Source organism: Aquarana catesbeiana, linkage group LG08 (assembly GCF_042186555.1).
Source record: "Aquarana catesbeiana isolate 2022-GZ linkage group LG08, ASM4218655v1, whole genome shotgun sequence".
Lineage (NCBI taxonomy): Eukaryota > Metazoa > Chordata > Amphibia > Anura > Ranidae > Aquarana > Aquarana catesbeiana.
Genome location: NC_133331.1, coordinates 285,058,290 through 285,074,933, shown reverse-complemented (window position 1 = coordinate 285,074,933; position 16,644 = coordinate 285,058,290). Strand labels below are relative to the sequence as shown.

General features: G+C 42.8%; 1 protein-coding gene across 2 annotated transcripts; it reads right to left on the bottom strand.

Annotated features, from left to right (window-relative positions):
* Positions 1-464: 464 nt before the first annotated feature.
* Positions 465-16,393, bottom strand: LOC141106554 (uncharacterized). 2 transcript variants are annotated; one of them, XM_073597410.1, is made up of 7 exons: positions 16,201-16,393; positions 9,995-10,113; positions 7,508-7,681; positions 7,218-7,421; positions 6,849-7,085; positions 6,639-6,762; positions 465-3,907 (listed from the first exon to the last, which is right to left on the bottom strand). In XM_073597410.1, exons 2-7 carry the CDS (start codon positions 10,064-10,066, stop codon positions 2,577-2,579), a joined length of 2,142 nt encoding a protein of 713 aa, XP_073453511.1. In that variant the 5' UTR covers positions 10,067-10,113; positions 16,201-16,393; the 3' UTR covers positions 465-2,576. The 2 variants fall into 2 exon arrangements, with proteins under 2 accessions (XP_073453511.1, XP_073453510.1); XM_073597409.1 differs by having other exon boundaries at positions 9,995-10,110.
* Between the last annotated feature and the right edge of the window lie 251 nt (positions 16,394-16,644).

Here is a 16,644-nt window from a genome sequence, read left to right as displayed (position 1 = left end):
CAATGTCCTCTTATATTGTTTTATTGACATTTCCACCCCATGAAACAAACACCTCCAAGGTACCTCTATATTAGTAATCTCCTTTATCCCCTACAACACCTCTTTCCAGTATTTTTTAATTTTGGGACATGTCCCATATGTGGGCCATATTTCCAACATCATTGCATCCACGCCAGCAGAGCCTCGATGTCCCACTTTGGTATTTATGTGCTACCTCTGGTGTTATATACCAATGTGAGATACATTTGTGTGACAGACTCACCAGGGACAGAGGCTTTTGGAGGGGACTGAATGCTAGCCTCTTGTCTACCGACTATGGGCCCTGGCATTTGAGGGAGCTACAAGCATTTAGGAAGATATTCTGTTATGTAATGCAAAAGGACATTATTAAGGAGGCCATAATGGTCTCTGCCAGCTTGGGACCCAGTGGACAGATGTATGTGAAAGGAATGCTGATTAATGAGATCTGGAAAGCCTAGGTCTTTCACCCAATAGTTTATTGTGCTCATTAACACACCTTTGTCTCATAGAAAACTATTGGGGGATGTATTTCTACTTATGTGTATTGTAAGTTGGGAGTGAGGAGACGGTAAGTCTACCCTGAAAGGTCATAGCTCTGAGTCACCAAGTCTGGGTAAATGATTAGATAACTAGCTCATGTTAATTAGGTTTCTGGTTACAGTTTGTCTTTTCAGCCTGCTGTATATATTTGTGTGTCATATCAAATAAATCAGTTCAGTCCATGTTCAGCAACCAAACGAGCATTGTCTTAATTTCTGGTTGTTAGTGGTTGGAATATCTGATATCTATATTCAGACGGGGAGGAAGCGGTATATGACGAAAGCACTCAAGCGGAGTGTGGGACGTTTCGTTACAATTTGTAATTCATTTCAATGGTGTGGCTATCTGTTGCCGTGCTATGTACCATTTTAAATATCTTTTCCAAATGAATATCTTCCGCTCGCTTTACCAGTTCTCTTTCCCATTTCCCTATGAACGGCGGTACTTCTGGCCCCCTCATTCCCACTAATATTTTATATAACCGGGAGATCCCGTTGCTCGTATTTACTGCTGCGCATAGACAATCAAACGGTAGTAGGTTCTCTCCTGATCTAATTGGTTGCGGCAGCGTAGTCACAAAGTGTTTCAGCTGGGAGTACCGCCATTCATCTATCACCATTAAAACTTTTTCGTGTATTAGTTCCTGTAGTGTATTTATTTTCCCTTTTTCCATTATGTCTTTTAATTGTGCATTTTCATTTTTTATCCATTCCCCAAACCACTTCCCCTTCCCTGGTGGAAAAAAAATTAGTTTCTCTTAAGCCGCATACACACGAGCGGAATGTCCGACAGAAAAAGTCAGACGGAAGCTTTTCATCGTCTATTCCGATCTTGTGTAGGCCTCATCGGACTTTTTTTTCTGAAAATTCTGACGGACCTAGAAATAGAGCATGTTCTAAATATTTCTGAAGGAACCAACTCCTATCGGGAAAACCGCTCGTCTTAGGTTTCTGACCTGGGCTATGGGAAACTCAGACATCGTTCCTGACGAGCCATGATGGAGTATATTGGGAAGCCGACATCTTCCAACTTTGGTTTCTATCTCCCTCCCCTTAACAATACCCTTTCTCCTTTTTTTCCTTTTCTTCATCTTTTCTCACAATTTACTTTTTTTTTCTTCTTTTTGCTTTTTTTCTGAGCTTAGTGAATACATTATGAATAATATTCATAAAGATGTGATCCCCAAAACAAAAGCAGAATATACGACTAGCTAAAAAGAAATAACATTTTTTGACATCTTTGAATACCTAAAAAGATACTCATTGTACATTAATTGAGAAATATACACCCTGGACATACAGGGGATAAACATTGCATCTCAAACAATGATATACGTTTTTTTATATACACCTACTTTATTATGTGTTCTATAAAAGTGAATCTGTATTTTTTTATTGAAAACTTTAATAAATAATATTTAGGAGGAATATGAATAAGGCTCTTCGGTGTGGACCTCAAGTTCTGATTCCGTAATAAACCATTTGTAAAACCTAGGAACTCCAATAGGTCTTTTTTTTTATGTGAAATATCTGGTGTACGCTAAGTTTTGATTTTGTAATGAACTATTTGTCACACTAGGAATATGAATAGGGGATTAGTCAGGTGTAAAGTCTCTGGTGGTCCTCAAGTTCTGATTTTGTAGTGAATACCGTAATTTGTTACACTAGGAACACAAATAGGGCTTTTCTCTTGTGTGAAGACTCTGGTGGACCTTATGTTTTTATTCCTTAGTGAATGATCTGTCACACTAGGAACATGAAAAAGTCTTTTCTCCGGTGTGAACACTCTGGTGGCCCTCAAGTTCTGATTTCATAATGAATGACCTGTCACACAAGGAACATGAATAGGTCTTTTCTCTTATGTAAAATATCTAGTGGACCCCAAGTTCTGCTTTAGTAATGAATTATTTGTCACACTAGGAATATGAATTGGGGATTTCTTGGGGGTAAAGTCTCTGGTGGACCTCAAGTTGTCTTTTTCTTTTGAATGAATTCCTGTACTCTCCAAAATGGCTTTTAACTGCTGTGAACACTTTGGTGCCTAATGAGCTGTGATTTCGTAGCGAACGACTGCTCACACTTGGAACAGACATAGGGTTTTTCACCCGTGTGAATTCTTTGGTGCTGTGCAAGAAGTGATTTTTTTACGAAGACTTTCTCACACTCCGAGCATGCAAAGGTCTCACCGGTGTGAAGTCTCTGATGTTGAACAAGGTAACTTTTGCGCCTAAATGCTTTCCCGCACTCCGAGCATTTATAAGTAGGCTCACCTGTATGAATTCTCTGGTGTTTAACTAGATATTCTTTAGTTTTGAATTTTTTCCCCCACTTCTCACCGTGGTGAAGTTTCAAATGATTACTAAGTGTTCCTTTTATTGTAAAACATTTCTCACATTCAGGACATGAAAAAGGCTTCTCACCGGTGTGAAATCTCTGGTGGATCACAAGCTGCGATTTATTTACAAATAATTTCTCGCACTCTGAACATGAAAAGACCTTCTTGCTACAGTGTTCTTCATAGTGTTTATAAAGTTCTCGCCTTGATTCAAACATCAACTTGCACGCTGAACATGAGTAGTCATTTATGTGAACTTTCCAATGTTGCTCAAGGGAGAATTTCTGCTTGAAGTGTTTTCCACACTCTATGCAGCAAAATGGCCGTTCGTCTGTGTGGGTACGTTGGTGTTTAATGAGTATACCCTTCCGTGTGAAACTTTTTCCGCATTCTGTACAAGTATGTTGCCTTTTACCTGTGTGATTTTGCAAGTGTACAGTGAGCGCAGGTTTCCTTTTAAAACATTTCCCACACTCTGAACATGAGAAAGGCTTCTCACCTGAGTGAACAGTAAGATGACTATTGAGATGTTTTTTCTGCTTGTAACCCTGTCCACATTCTGGGCAAGTAAATGGTCTCTCGCCGGTGTGAACTCTAAGATGGTGGATGAGTTCTGCTTTTTCTGCATAGGATTTCCCACACTCTGAACATGTATAGGGGAGCAACCTGGTGTGCATGGCTTGATGTCTAAAGAGATGTGCCTTTCTTGTATAACATTTATCACATTCAGAACATCTAAATATCTTCTTGCCTCTGTGCTTTACAGTAGGTGATCTACCAGGAGATGATTCTTCAGCGTCAGAAGGATCTTCTGTTCCACTGTGAAAACTTGGGTGGTCATCTGAGAGAACACTGTGTGAGTGATGAGAAGTTTTGTCAGGATCTGATGAATTCATTGATCTAGGGCGAAGTCTGGAGCGTATATTTGGAGAATATTGTTTGAGGTCTTCTGAGCTATGATCTGAAGATAAATTAACTAGTCCTTCTAAAGCATTTTGAACTTTATATCCATCTGTTGGAAAAAAAATGGTTATTATTAAGACAATAAAAAATATAAAATATAAAATATAAAAGGTTTGGTGCTTCCGGTGACACACCTCCATCCCTATAAACATATACAGTAAAACCTTGGATTGCGAGCATAATTCGTTCCAGAAACATGCTTGTAATCCAAATCACTTGTATATCAAAGCAAATTTCCACATAAGAAATAATGAAAACTCAAATGATTCGTTCCACAACCATTTATTCATAAGTCCTTCAGTTTATAGTCCATATAAAAAGATTATAGCAATGTGACCAGGTTGTGTAACCATAAAATGTCCATCCATAAATGGAAGCCTCTGCAAGGGGATAAGAAGCAAAATCCAGCAGGAGCTACAGTGTATAAAAGAGAAGAGAGGCGCCTTTAAGTGTAGGAATATGTTGCTAAATGTTGTATCTTCATTAAATGGAACCATATTGCTACTTTTAGAGGCGCCTCTCTTCTCTTTTATACTCAGTTGTGACATGACGGTACTTGTATATCAAGACATCACCAGTATATCAAGTCAAAATTTATTAAAAAATGTTGCTTGTCTTGCAAAACGCTCTCAAACCAAGTTACTCTCAAACCAAGGTTTTACTGTAAAACAAAACAGAATTTAGCCCTGGGACTTTAAATAAGGGGGTCACTGATGGCCACTTGATATAGAGTAAACATATTTCAAGTGGCCATCAGTGTCCACCTCATTTAACCATTTGCCGACCGCCTTCCGCATACAGTATATACTGCGGCAAGGCGGCTCGGCTGCGCAAACCGATGTACCTGTACGTCGGTCTGTACATGTGGTAATGCAGGCGCGCAAGCCGCGGGAGCTCGCCCGCGAGTCCGGCAGACTCGCAGTCCACCGGCCACCCGCGATCACAGGAAAGAGCCAGAACGGGGAACTGTTAATGTAAACAAACAGATCCCCATTCTGACAGGGGAGGAGAGAGAGATCAGCTGTTCCTAATAATCAGGAACAGTGATCTCTCTCTTCTCCCAAGTAGCCCATCCCCCATACCGTTACATACACCTCCCGGGAAACACAAGTTAACCCTTTGATCACCCCTAGTGTAAAACCCTTCCCTGCCAGTGCCATTTATACTGTGACAGTGCATTTTTTTTTTTTAGCACTGATCACTGTATTGGTGTCACTGGTCTCCAAAAATGATCACTTAGGGTCAGATTTGTCTGCCGCAATGTCACAGTCCCACTAAAAATCGCAGATCACCACCATTACCAGTAAAAACAATAACAGAAATAAAAAGTCGCTAAATCATTCCCCTATTTTGTAGACGTGATAACTTTGGCACAACCCAATCAATATACACTTATTGTGATTTTTTTTACCAAAAATATGTAGCAGAATACATTTTGGCCTATATTGATGAAGAAATTTGTTTTTTTATATATTTTTTTTGGATATGTTTTACAGCAGAAAGTAAAAAATTTTGTTTTTTTTTCAAAATTGTCGCTTTTTTTTTTTTCCGTTTATAGCGCAGAGGTGATCAAATACCACCAAAAGAAAGCTCCATTTGTGGGAAAAAAAGGACATCAATTTTGTTTGGGTACATCGCGCAATTGTCAGTTAAAGCGACGCAGGGCCGTATCGTAAAAAATTGCCTGGTCATTAAGGGGGTAAATCCTTCCGGGGCTGAAGTGGTTAAAGTCTCAGGGCTAAATTCTGTTTTGTTATATATTATTATTATTATTATTAAAAGCATGTTTATTCTTTATATTTCAAAGTCAAATGGTACATGTTGAGAACATGATGTTATATTGAGGAATGGAGATGGACCTTTCATATGGTGTACAGTATCTCCACCCCATTTGTTGGGAACATGACATTATATTGAGGAATGGAGATGGACCTTTCATATGGTGTACAGTATCTCCTCCTCATTTGTTGGGAACATGACATTATATTGAGGAATGGAGATGGACCTTTCATATGGTGTATAGTATCTCCTCCTCATTTGTTGGGAACATGACGTTATATTGAGGAATGGAGATGGACCTTTCATATGGTGTATAGTATCTCCTCCTCATTTGTTGGGAACATGACGTTATATTGAGGAATGAAGATGGACCTTTCATATGGTGTACAGTATCTCCTCCTCATTTGTTGGGAACATGACATTATATTGAGGAATGGAGATGGACCTTTCATATGGTGTACAGTATCTCCTCCTCATTTGTTAGGAACATGACATTATATTGAGGAATGGAGATGGACCTTTCATATGGTGTACAGTATCTCCTCCTCATTTGTTGGGAACATGACGTTATATTGAGGAATGGAGATGGACCTTTCATATGGTGTACAGTATCTCCTCCTCATTTGCTGGGCACATTAAGGTTTGGGGCCAGTAAATTAATGACATTCCCATGGACAGCAAATCAGAATTTTGTTATTATATCACTGAAGGACATTCACTATGTTTTCTGTCATAGCATAGGGCATACAATCTGAAATTGTGTAACAGATACATTTCTAGAAAACATAATTTTATAATGGCGTGTCACATAATAGTTCTAGATCAAATTACCAAATTACATCTTACAAATTACTGCCGAAAAAAGATTTAAAAATAAAATAACATAGTACCAGTGGAATGATTTAAAACGACTCATGGCCATAGGCAAGTTGGTTTTGATTTCAATTAAAACCGGAGTTACTTATTTTCTGCTCACCATCAGAAACCCAATCTCCTCTTACCCAATAATGTTGACATCTGCTGATCCTCCATCATGACGTCCTTGTAGAGATCCTTGTGTCCTTCTAAATACTCCCACTCCTCCATGGAGAAATAGACAGTGACATCCTGACACCTTATAGGAACCTGACACACACAATGATACAGTCACCATCCAGACACATCCCTTGTCTGTTACTGGATAATGTCCCAGAATTCCCACCACCGCTCACCTCTCCTGTCAGCAGCTCAATGATCTTCTTGGTGACTTCTAGAATCTTCTCAACAGTTCTCTTAGTTATCAGGCAGTGAGTTGGAGGCACTGTGATGGGGGATGACGCATGGAGAAGGCTGCTGGTTCTCCATTGCTGTTTGTTGTACATCTCAGATGTCACAAAGTGAGATGACCCATTGGGACAGCTGCTTGTCATTATCTGTTCTCCAGATTCCTTCTTCACCACTTCATAATTCTGCATAAAAAGGAGATGGTAAAAATGATTACAGTCTATGTTCTCAGAATCCTCCTCACCTCTCTGGTCAGGTCTGAGTTTTATTAATAGAGATAAGAGTGATGTCATGTGACCTCCCAGAATCCTCCTCACCTTTCCGGTCAGCAGGTAGAGGATCTCCAGTGTGAGATTTAGAATTATATTATTGAGGTGAATGTTTTCCTTTTCTAGTTTCATATAATTCTGAATTTGGTAGTCCTCCATCATGACATCCTTGTAGAGATCCTTGTGTCCTTCTAAATACTCCCACTCCTCCATGGAGAAATAGACAGTGACATCCTGACACCTTATAGGAACCTGACACACACAATGATACAGTCACCACCCAGACACATCCCTTGTGAGTTAATAGATAATGTCCCAGAATTCCTATCACGGCTCACCTCTACTGTCAACAACTCAATGATCTTCTGGATGACATCTAGAATCTTCTTGACTTGTTCAGGTCCCAGGATGTCTGGTGAAGACACGGTGATGGGGCTCTGGATCCATCTCCAATCTTCTGACAAATGGGAAGTGTCCTGCTCACCAGATGTCTTCTTCACTACTGCACAGTCCTGTTGGGTAAGGTATTTTATATACACTATATTGTCAAAAGTATTGGGACGCCTGCCTTTACAAGCACATGAACTTTAATGGCATCCCAGTCTTAGTCCATAGGGTTCAATATTGAGTTGGCCCACCCTTTGCAGCTATAACAGCTTCAACCTTTCTGGGAAGGCTGTCCAGAAAGTTTAGGAGTGTGTCTATGGGAATGTTTCACCATTCTTCAAGAAGCGCATTTGTGAGGTCAGGCACTGATACTGGAGAGAATGCCTGGCCCGCAGTCTATGCTCTAATTCCTCCCAAAGGTGTTCTATCAGGTTGAGGTCAAGACTCACTGCAGGCCAGTCAAGTTTCTCAACCCCAAACTTCCTCATCCATGTCTTTATGGACCTTGCTTTGTGCATTGGTGCACAGTCATGTTGGAACAGGAAGGGCCGACCCCAAACTGTTCCCACAAAGTTGGGAGCATGAAATTGTCCAAAATGTCTTGGTATATTGATGCCTTAAGAGTTCCCTTCACTGGAACTAAGGGGCCAAGCCCAACCCCTGAAAAACAACCCCAAACTATAATCCCCCCTCCACCAAATGATTTGGACCAGCTCACAAAGCAAGGTCCATAAAGACATGGATGAGCAAGTTTGGGGTGGAGGAACTGGACTGGCCTGTACAGAGTCCTGACCTCAACCCGATAGAACACCTTTGGAATGAATTAGACCCCTTTCACAATGCGGGCGTTTTTCAGGTGCTACAGCGCTAAAAATAGCGCCTGACAAAAGTGGCTCCATTCACTCCAGTGTGAAAGCCCGAGGGCTTTCACACTGGAGTGCTGCGCTGGCAGGGCGTCAGAAAAAGTCCTGCCAGCAGCTTCATTGGAGCAGTGAAGGTGCGGTGAACTCACCGCTCCTCCACCGCTGCTCCCCAGTGAAATCAATGGGGCAGCGCTGCGATACTGCCGGCAAAACGTCACTTTGGCGGCGTTTTGTGGGCTGATTTAACCCCTTTTCGGCCGCTAGTGGGGGGTTAAAACCACCCCGCTAGCGGCCGAATAGCGCCGCTAAAACAATGGCAAAGCGGCACTAAAAATAGCGCCGCTTTACCGCTGACTCCGGTGGTGGCACAGTGTGAAAGGGGTCTCAGAGCGGAGACTGCGAGCCAGGCCTTCTCGTCCAATATCAGTGCCTGACCTCACAAATGTGCTTCTGGAAGAATGGTCAAACATTCCCTTTGACACACTCCTAAACCTTGTGGACATCCTTCCCAGAAGAAGTGAAGCTGTTATAGCTGCAAAAGGTGGGCCAACTCAATACTGAACCCTACAGACTAAAACTAGGATGCCATTGAAGTTCATGTGTGTGTGTGTAAAGACAGGCGTCCCAATACTTTTAGTAATATAGTTTGTATCAATATTTGCTCCGACATTTCCAGACTCCTCCTCACCTCTCCAGTCAGGTCTGTGTTTTATTAATAGAGATAAGAGTGATGTCATGTGACCTCCCAGAATCCTCCTCACCTCTCCCATCAGGTCTGTGTTTTATTAATAGAGATAAGAGTGATGTCATGTGACCTCCCAGAATCCTCCTCACCTCTCCCGTCAGGTCTGTGTTTTATTAATAGAGATAAGAGTGATGTCATGTGACCTCCCAGAATCCTCCTCACCTCTCCCGTCAGGTCTATGTTTTATTAATAGAGATAAGAGTGATGTCATGTTGTGATAGCAGCCCAGTTTAAGTAATATGGCTGAACTTGAATAAGATGGATATTGTAACAAAATGGTTGTTTCAGATTAAATGTTTTTTTTTACTTGCAAGGAGTGGAGAACTTCAAATAAGACCTACATCAAACCCCCCTTCCTTCTTTTCCTGTAAATGCCATGAATAGCTGTTTGTCGGACAGGTAAGAGGAAGTTAGCTGCTCACAGTAATTATGAAACTTAGTGGGGACCTTTTGGAATAAGCAATATATTTAGTAAACCACAAAATGCTATGTGCAAAACGAGTTCAGTTTAAGTTGCCCAGTAACAAATACGTAAAGAGTTCTAAATATGTAATTGTGATGCAAAAGCTGGTATATATATGTTGTTAAAGCCTCTAAAGGGCCACTTGGTCTTTTGGACACGAGTCCTGTTCAGTCCTTTTTGCTAGCAAAATAAAAGGTTTGTAATCCTGAATCTGCTATCTCAGCATTATACCTGGTATCCCAAGAAAATTGAGCAGTTTGCTGCTACAATGTGGCCTCCCAGAATCCTCCTCACCTCTCCGGTCAGGTCTGTGTATTTTTAATAGCGATAAGAGTGATGTCATGTGACCTCCCAGAATCCTCCTTACCTCTCCGGTCAGCAGGTAGATGATCTCCAGGTTGAGGTCTAATATCGTCTTGGTCGTGTGACTCTTGTCCATCCTTTGAACTGTCTACACAGAAGTTGTTTTTCTCCTTTTTGTTCCTGCTCAAACAGAGCAATGGGGAGATTTATGCAGAAGTGGCATTTGTGCCATTCATTCACAATTCCCAGTAGACATCAAGGTAGAGAAATTGGAGGAGGAGCTAAAGTAGAATTGAATTATGGGAACACTAGACCAATGCTGACCTCACACATGAATATATTCTTGTATTTTATTTAAATCCACTTTCTATCATAAAAGAGTTATTGTGAAATTATCTCAAATGTCTTTGGACAGTTGTCTTGTTTTGGGATGGAACGTTGGACAGTTGGCCTGAAAATGATCTAATTGTAGACAACTAGATTTGCATATTTGAAAAGTCAATGTACTATAATACTTTGTACTATAATGTGTCCCTCTTTCCCATCTCAGAAAGTTGGGAGGTATGAGTATCTGCTGACATGTCCAGTTCTCAGCAGAGTTTCTATAGCATACCAACAAGACGTTTAAAATGCCTGTAAAATGTGTTTGTAGGTTAGTGATAAGGTTCTGTGAGCTCTGGAAATTAAACACAAGATGTCCCTGACCGGAAACTGAACAGACCCTGTCATGTAGGCGACTATCATGAATGGCTGATGATTATAGACTCACCATGCAGCCTCAACACTGGATGGGGGCGCACCCATGCAGGCTATAGCTGACCTGGTACAGGGATGCACTAGAGACCAGGATCTTGAAAAGTACAGAATACTGTACTCACAGGAATGGCAGGAGTATATTGAGGTACTGGGGTGCTGGCCTTTCAGGGAGGCAGGAGTACTAGTAAGAGATACTTACAGCACCAGGGTGTTAGGCTCACAGGACTAGGTATCTTGGGGTTATTTGGATTTATCTTGACTAGAAAGCATTGGGGTACACTAGGAATCTGCTGGATATCTTCTCTACTAGGTATCTTCTTCACTAAGTAACTTCTCCACTGGGAAACACTGGGGAACACTAGGTATAGTCTCCAATCAGAAGCACTGGGGGGGCACTAGGAATCTTTTCCACTAGAAAACATTGGGGGACTCTAGGAATCTTCTCCACTTGGAAGCACTGGAGGACACCATGAATCTTCTCCACTATGAAACACTGGGGGGCACTAGGAATCTTCTCCACTGGGAGACACTAGGAAACTTCTCTGCTACAAAACACTGGGGGTCACTAGGAATCTTCTCCACTAGAAAACACTGGGGGACACTAGGAATCTTCTCCACTAGAAAACACTATGAATCTTCTCCACTAGGAAACACTGGGGGAGCACTAGGAATCTTCTCTACTATAAAAAACAGGGGGGGGACACTAGGAATCGTCTCCACTAGGAACCTTCATAGACAGAGTCAAGTGTTCATATCTAGTAGAAATTGGTCACATTCAACAGCACTAGCTCTGTAATGTTGAAGACGCTTCCTAGCTTCTTCCAACTACTGAAGAAGTGGTCTGCACAAGCTATGAAATGTCTTCAAGTGCAGTTGAACGTGCCAATTTACTACTAGATATACCATGACCTGGATACACTAGAATTGAAACTGAAGATGTCTCGTAGCTTGTATACAAGCTGGCACACGCTGTTTGCAGCAGACTGAGAGGATGAGCTCACCGTGCCTCTGACTTCGTGTAGGAGGCATTGAGCTCAATGGACAGCTTGGAGCCTTGGACCAATGGTAAAGCACCATTGGTCCAAGCTGTCCAATAAAAATGCTGCAATGGAGGCTCTCCTCTCACTGCAAAGACAAATGCTCCCTTCCAGCCCAGCCCTCTTAACTACAAGGAAAAAACATGGGTATAAGGTTTACCCATAATCCCATGTTTTTCTCACACAGTTGAGAGGGAGAATCTGCTTCTGCTGAAAAGGTACTTTTTTAATCAAGCTAAGTCTTATACAGTGGAACCTTGGTTAACGAGTAACGCGGTTAACAAGCGTTTTGAAAGACGAGCAACTTTTAAAAAAAAATCCTGACTCGGTTTGCGAGTGTTGTCTTGCAAAACGAGCAGAATTCAAGCTAATGTGGTGTGCAGTAATGCATTTGGCCAGAGGTGCGGGGGCGCCGGTGACACTCGGAATGGTTCGGAACCGTTCAGAAATACTCGGAATCACTCGGAAATACTTGGAAAGATTCGGAAATACTCAGTTCCCGAGTGTTTCAGAGGGTTTCCGAGTTCAGCTGAGCTGTCCCCCAGTATTTACGAGGCTCTCCGGCGCCCCCCCCACCTCTGGCCACATGCGGTATTGCATTTGTACGTGAAAAGTCCGCCCGTGTGTACACGGCATTACACTTCTCTCCTACATGTAACAGCCACCCTAGGGAATAAAATGGTGGTCGCTGTAACTTTTTATGTCACACGGTATTTGCGCAGCAATTTTTCAAACGCGTTTTTTTTTTTTAAAACTGTTTCATGAATAAAAATAAAAAAACTACTAAAGTTAGCTTGATTTTTTTAATATAATGTGAAAGATGATGTAATGTTATGCCGAGTAAATAGATACCTAATATTTCACGCTTTAAAATTGCGCACGCTTGTGGAAAGGTGACAAACTACAGTATTTAAAATCTCCATAGGCGACACTTTAAAATTGTTTACAGGTTACATGTTTAGAGTTACAGAGGAAGTCTAGTGCTAGAATTATTGCTCTCGCTCTAACGTTCGCGGTGATACCTCACATATACACCGTTTACATATGCTAAAACAAGTCCTTATGCTGGTTAAATTAGTAAACTTTGAGAACGAATGAAGGTGCAATATATAATCTATATAATCAGAGAATGGCTCAGGTTCTATTCTTTTAATATATAGATTATACATGGTACTTTCATTAGTTCTCATAGTTTACTAATTTAACCACTTCACGCAAAATCACGTACCTGTACATCATTTTGTTGAAGTGGTTATACCGGTGTGAGGCCTTCACCCTGGAACCATTTTTTAGAGCAGGAGGTCGACTATCTGTTGATAACAGCCAATGCGTCTCAGCGGCCGCTCGGCCATTATCACGAGCAGTGGGAGGGGACGTCCCCCCTCCACCCGCCGCTCTGCCCGGGTCTCCTGTCCCACCGGGACACCCGAGCGACCAACCGTCACGTCCGCTGGATGGCCGGAGACCCGAATGAAGTCGGAATCTGCTTAGTTTGGGTCTCCGATGGACAAACCCAGAAAATGCCACAACATCACTTCCGATTTACTCGGCTGTCAATGTCGCTGGTTTAAAAAAAAAATTACAGAATTCCAAAACGCCGATTTTGGTGTTTTGAATACTTTTAAGTGCAAAAGAGGAATCTGGGGTCTTTTAGACTCCAGATCCCTCCATAAAGAGGACCTGTTACCACTTATTATTGTCCCCAGGGATGTTTACATTCCTTGTGACAGCAACAATTGTGATCAGATTTTTTTTTTTTAAAGGACGGTGTTAAAAAAAAAAAAAATTTAAAGAGCCCCCGTCCCCGCGCACCATACATAAGTCACGCCCACAAATGTAAACGTTGTTCAAATCACACATGTGAGATATTGCCGCGATCGTTAGAGCGAGAGCAATAACTCTAGCACTAGATCTCCTCTGTAACTCTAAACTAGTCACCATTAAAACATTTTAATTGTTGCGTATGGAGATTTTTAAGTATCGTAGTTTGTCGCCATTCCACAAGTGCGTGCAATTTTAAAGCATAACATGTTGGGTATCTATTTACTCGGCGTGGCATCATCTTTCACAATATGCAAACAATTTGGGCTAACTTTACTGTTTTCTTATTTTTTAATTTGCTGAAGTGACCTGAAACGGAGCCAAAGACTCACAGGACCCTTGTGCAATCTGCTCCGTGGCCTCCCCGGAGATGTGTGAACCGGCTCCATTGGGAGCCAGGCACACTCTCCTGTCATGCGAATTGGATGTGGAGAAACCCAGAAATTGCGCTTGAAAGACCGCTGCGCAAATACTGTGTGACAAAAAATATTGCAACAACCGCCATGTCATTCTCTAGGGTCTCTGCTAAAAAATGATATATAATGTAAAGTAATTTTCTAGGAAAAATTTCTGATTTTAACTTGTAAACAACAAGTGTCAAAAATTTAGCCTGGTCCAGAAGTGGTTAACCAACATAATGACTTGTTTTAATAAAATCAGGACTGTTGGTCCTGATAGGACGCAGTTTCATTTTTATTTCTGCATTCTGTAACAGCCCTGTACTTGACCAGTGAAAACTCAGCATTTAGAGGGCTGTTACGGAATTCAGAAATAAAGAATAAAAATCTGCTGTTCAATAGATTCCTTTCACCAGACGCTTATTTGAGTGGGAGAATCTGATTGACTGCCTGCGTCCCGACGCGCAGGTTTTTTTAAGTATAAGCCAATGGGCTGAAGAGGAAGATTACATTTTTCATCCCACAGCGCTCAGCTACACTGTGGGGGTTAATTCACTAAATGACTTGGTATCTGGCTCTGATACTAGCAAGTGCCTCACCAGACACTGACCTCGCTGCAAGTCTCTGCTGCAATACAGGGACTTTCTGGTCCATGGGGGGGTGACATTTAGGAGATATAGCAACACAACCCACTGCATGTTGGTGCCTTCGTGTTGTAAAAACTACTGTATGTTAATGGGGGAAAAAAAGGGCAGCAGCTCCCTTTTACCTCCCGTAGACTAGATTCCCACTCTTCTTCTCCTCTGTAGTCACCAACATCACCCACTGACAGTGAGGGACTCATACCTCCTCCTCTACATGTGATCTACATTAACCCTTCCCTGTCCTTCCCCTCCCATTTACTGTACTTTAACCCTTCACTGTCACCTCTACTGCTCACTGTGTGTAAAGGCAGGCAGGTGATCAGAGTTGAACAATGGGTTCCTGTAGACACAGAGGACCTTTAGGAGACTAAACCGGGATCCTGTAGCAAGGATATGGCCAGACACCTCGGCAGCGGGAATTTGGCCTCAGGCCTCTGAATACTGAACTCCAAAAACACTATACCAGCCTTGACCAGAGTCAGAGTACTTAGAGTTTACTCCAGTGATGAGCATGGAGGAACTCATGGCTGCGGGGTCTCACTGGAAGGTGATTAGAACTGCTGGGATTTGTGGTACCCTCCTTGTTGTGTACTGATAAGGTCTGCTGAGACTTACAGTTCTTCTGTGTTGTCACCTGCCGGGGACTTGTAGCTTTTTATTTGCTGTGAGTGGCTGTCTGGACATGGAGACTCCCCATCTTCCCCTGTCTGTGGGCCTGTGCTTGTCTGAAGCTGAAGGCCTCCAGAACTTCCACTGCTCACCTTGACACAGGAGCCTCCTCCTGGGGCCACTCTGCCCTCCTCCTCCCAGCTGTGTGCTGCCTGGTGTACCTGACACTGTGGCCAGGTCACGCAGACCACCACCTGTACCAGGACCCAGCGATCTCCTTCCAGGAGGACCCTGTCTGGATCTCCCTCTGTCAAGTGAACCAACCAATGTTGGGTCTCCTGAACTCTACAAACAATATACAAGCCTTGAATAGAGTCAGAGTACTCAGAGTTTACTACAGTGATGAGCATGGAGGAACTCCTGGCTGCAGGGTCTCATTGGAAGGCGATTAGAACTGCTGGGATTTGAGGTGCCCGCCTTGTTGTGTACTAATAAGGTCTGATGAGACTTACAGTTCTTCTGTGTTGTGTTCTGCAGGGGACTTGCAGCTTCTTATTTGCTGTGAGTGGCCGTCTGGGCATGGAGACTTCCAATCTTCCCCTGTCTGTGGACCTGTGTGGGTCCAAAGCTGAAGGCCTCCAGAACTTCCCCTCCTGCTCACCTTGACCTAGGAGCCTCCTCCTGGGGCCACTCTGCCCTCCTCCTCCTCCCAGCTGTGTGCTGCCTGTTGTACCTGACACTGTGGCCAGGTCACGCGGACCACCACCTGTACCAGGACCCAGCGATCCCCTTTCAGGAAGACTCCACATGACCGTCACTCTGTGGAGCACCCAATGTTGGTCTCCCTGGCTGTGCCCTTGCTGTACCCCAAACTGGAACCAGTGACTCTAGACTTGTCCCTTTGATGTTCCATATTGCCACCCTGTGTTTCTAGTGGTTGACCTTTGCTGTGCCAGGTTACCGTATTGGGACTCGGGACTGTTTGTGCTGTATGGGGTCACTTACCCTTTGTGGCTGCCCCCTATCGTCATCCTGTGATTCTGCGGAGTCCCCCTGGATGCACCATATTGTGAGCTGACCCCGTTATAGTGTACCAAAATCCACTCAATATACACCCCTCACATCCGTACGATTCTTCTCTGTGTGCTCTCTGTCTCTGCACTCCAAGTTCATCATCCTTCCCCCTCCACTACTCACTTTACATTAACCCTTCACTGTCCCCTCCCCCGCCCAATACAGTTAGTAAGTAACATTTGCGGTTTCACACTTATATGCCTTATCTCTCTAACATATCTCCATACAAGCAGCCATGTACACTGTCTTCACAGGAAGAGAGGGGGGAGGGGATGGGTTGGTGGCCTAGTTTTTCATGCAGGTGCTGGGAATGTCAGAATTATCAAAAACTTTGCAATTAGAGCCATTTTGTTCAATGCAGATATCTTAGGCTGC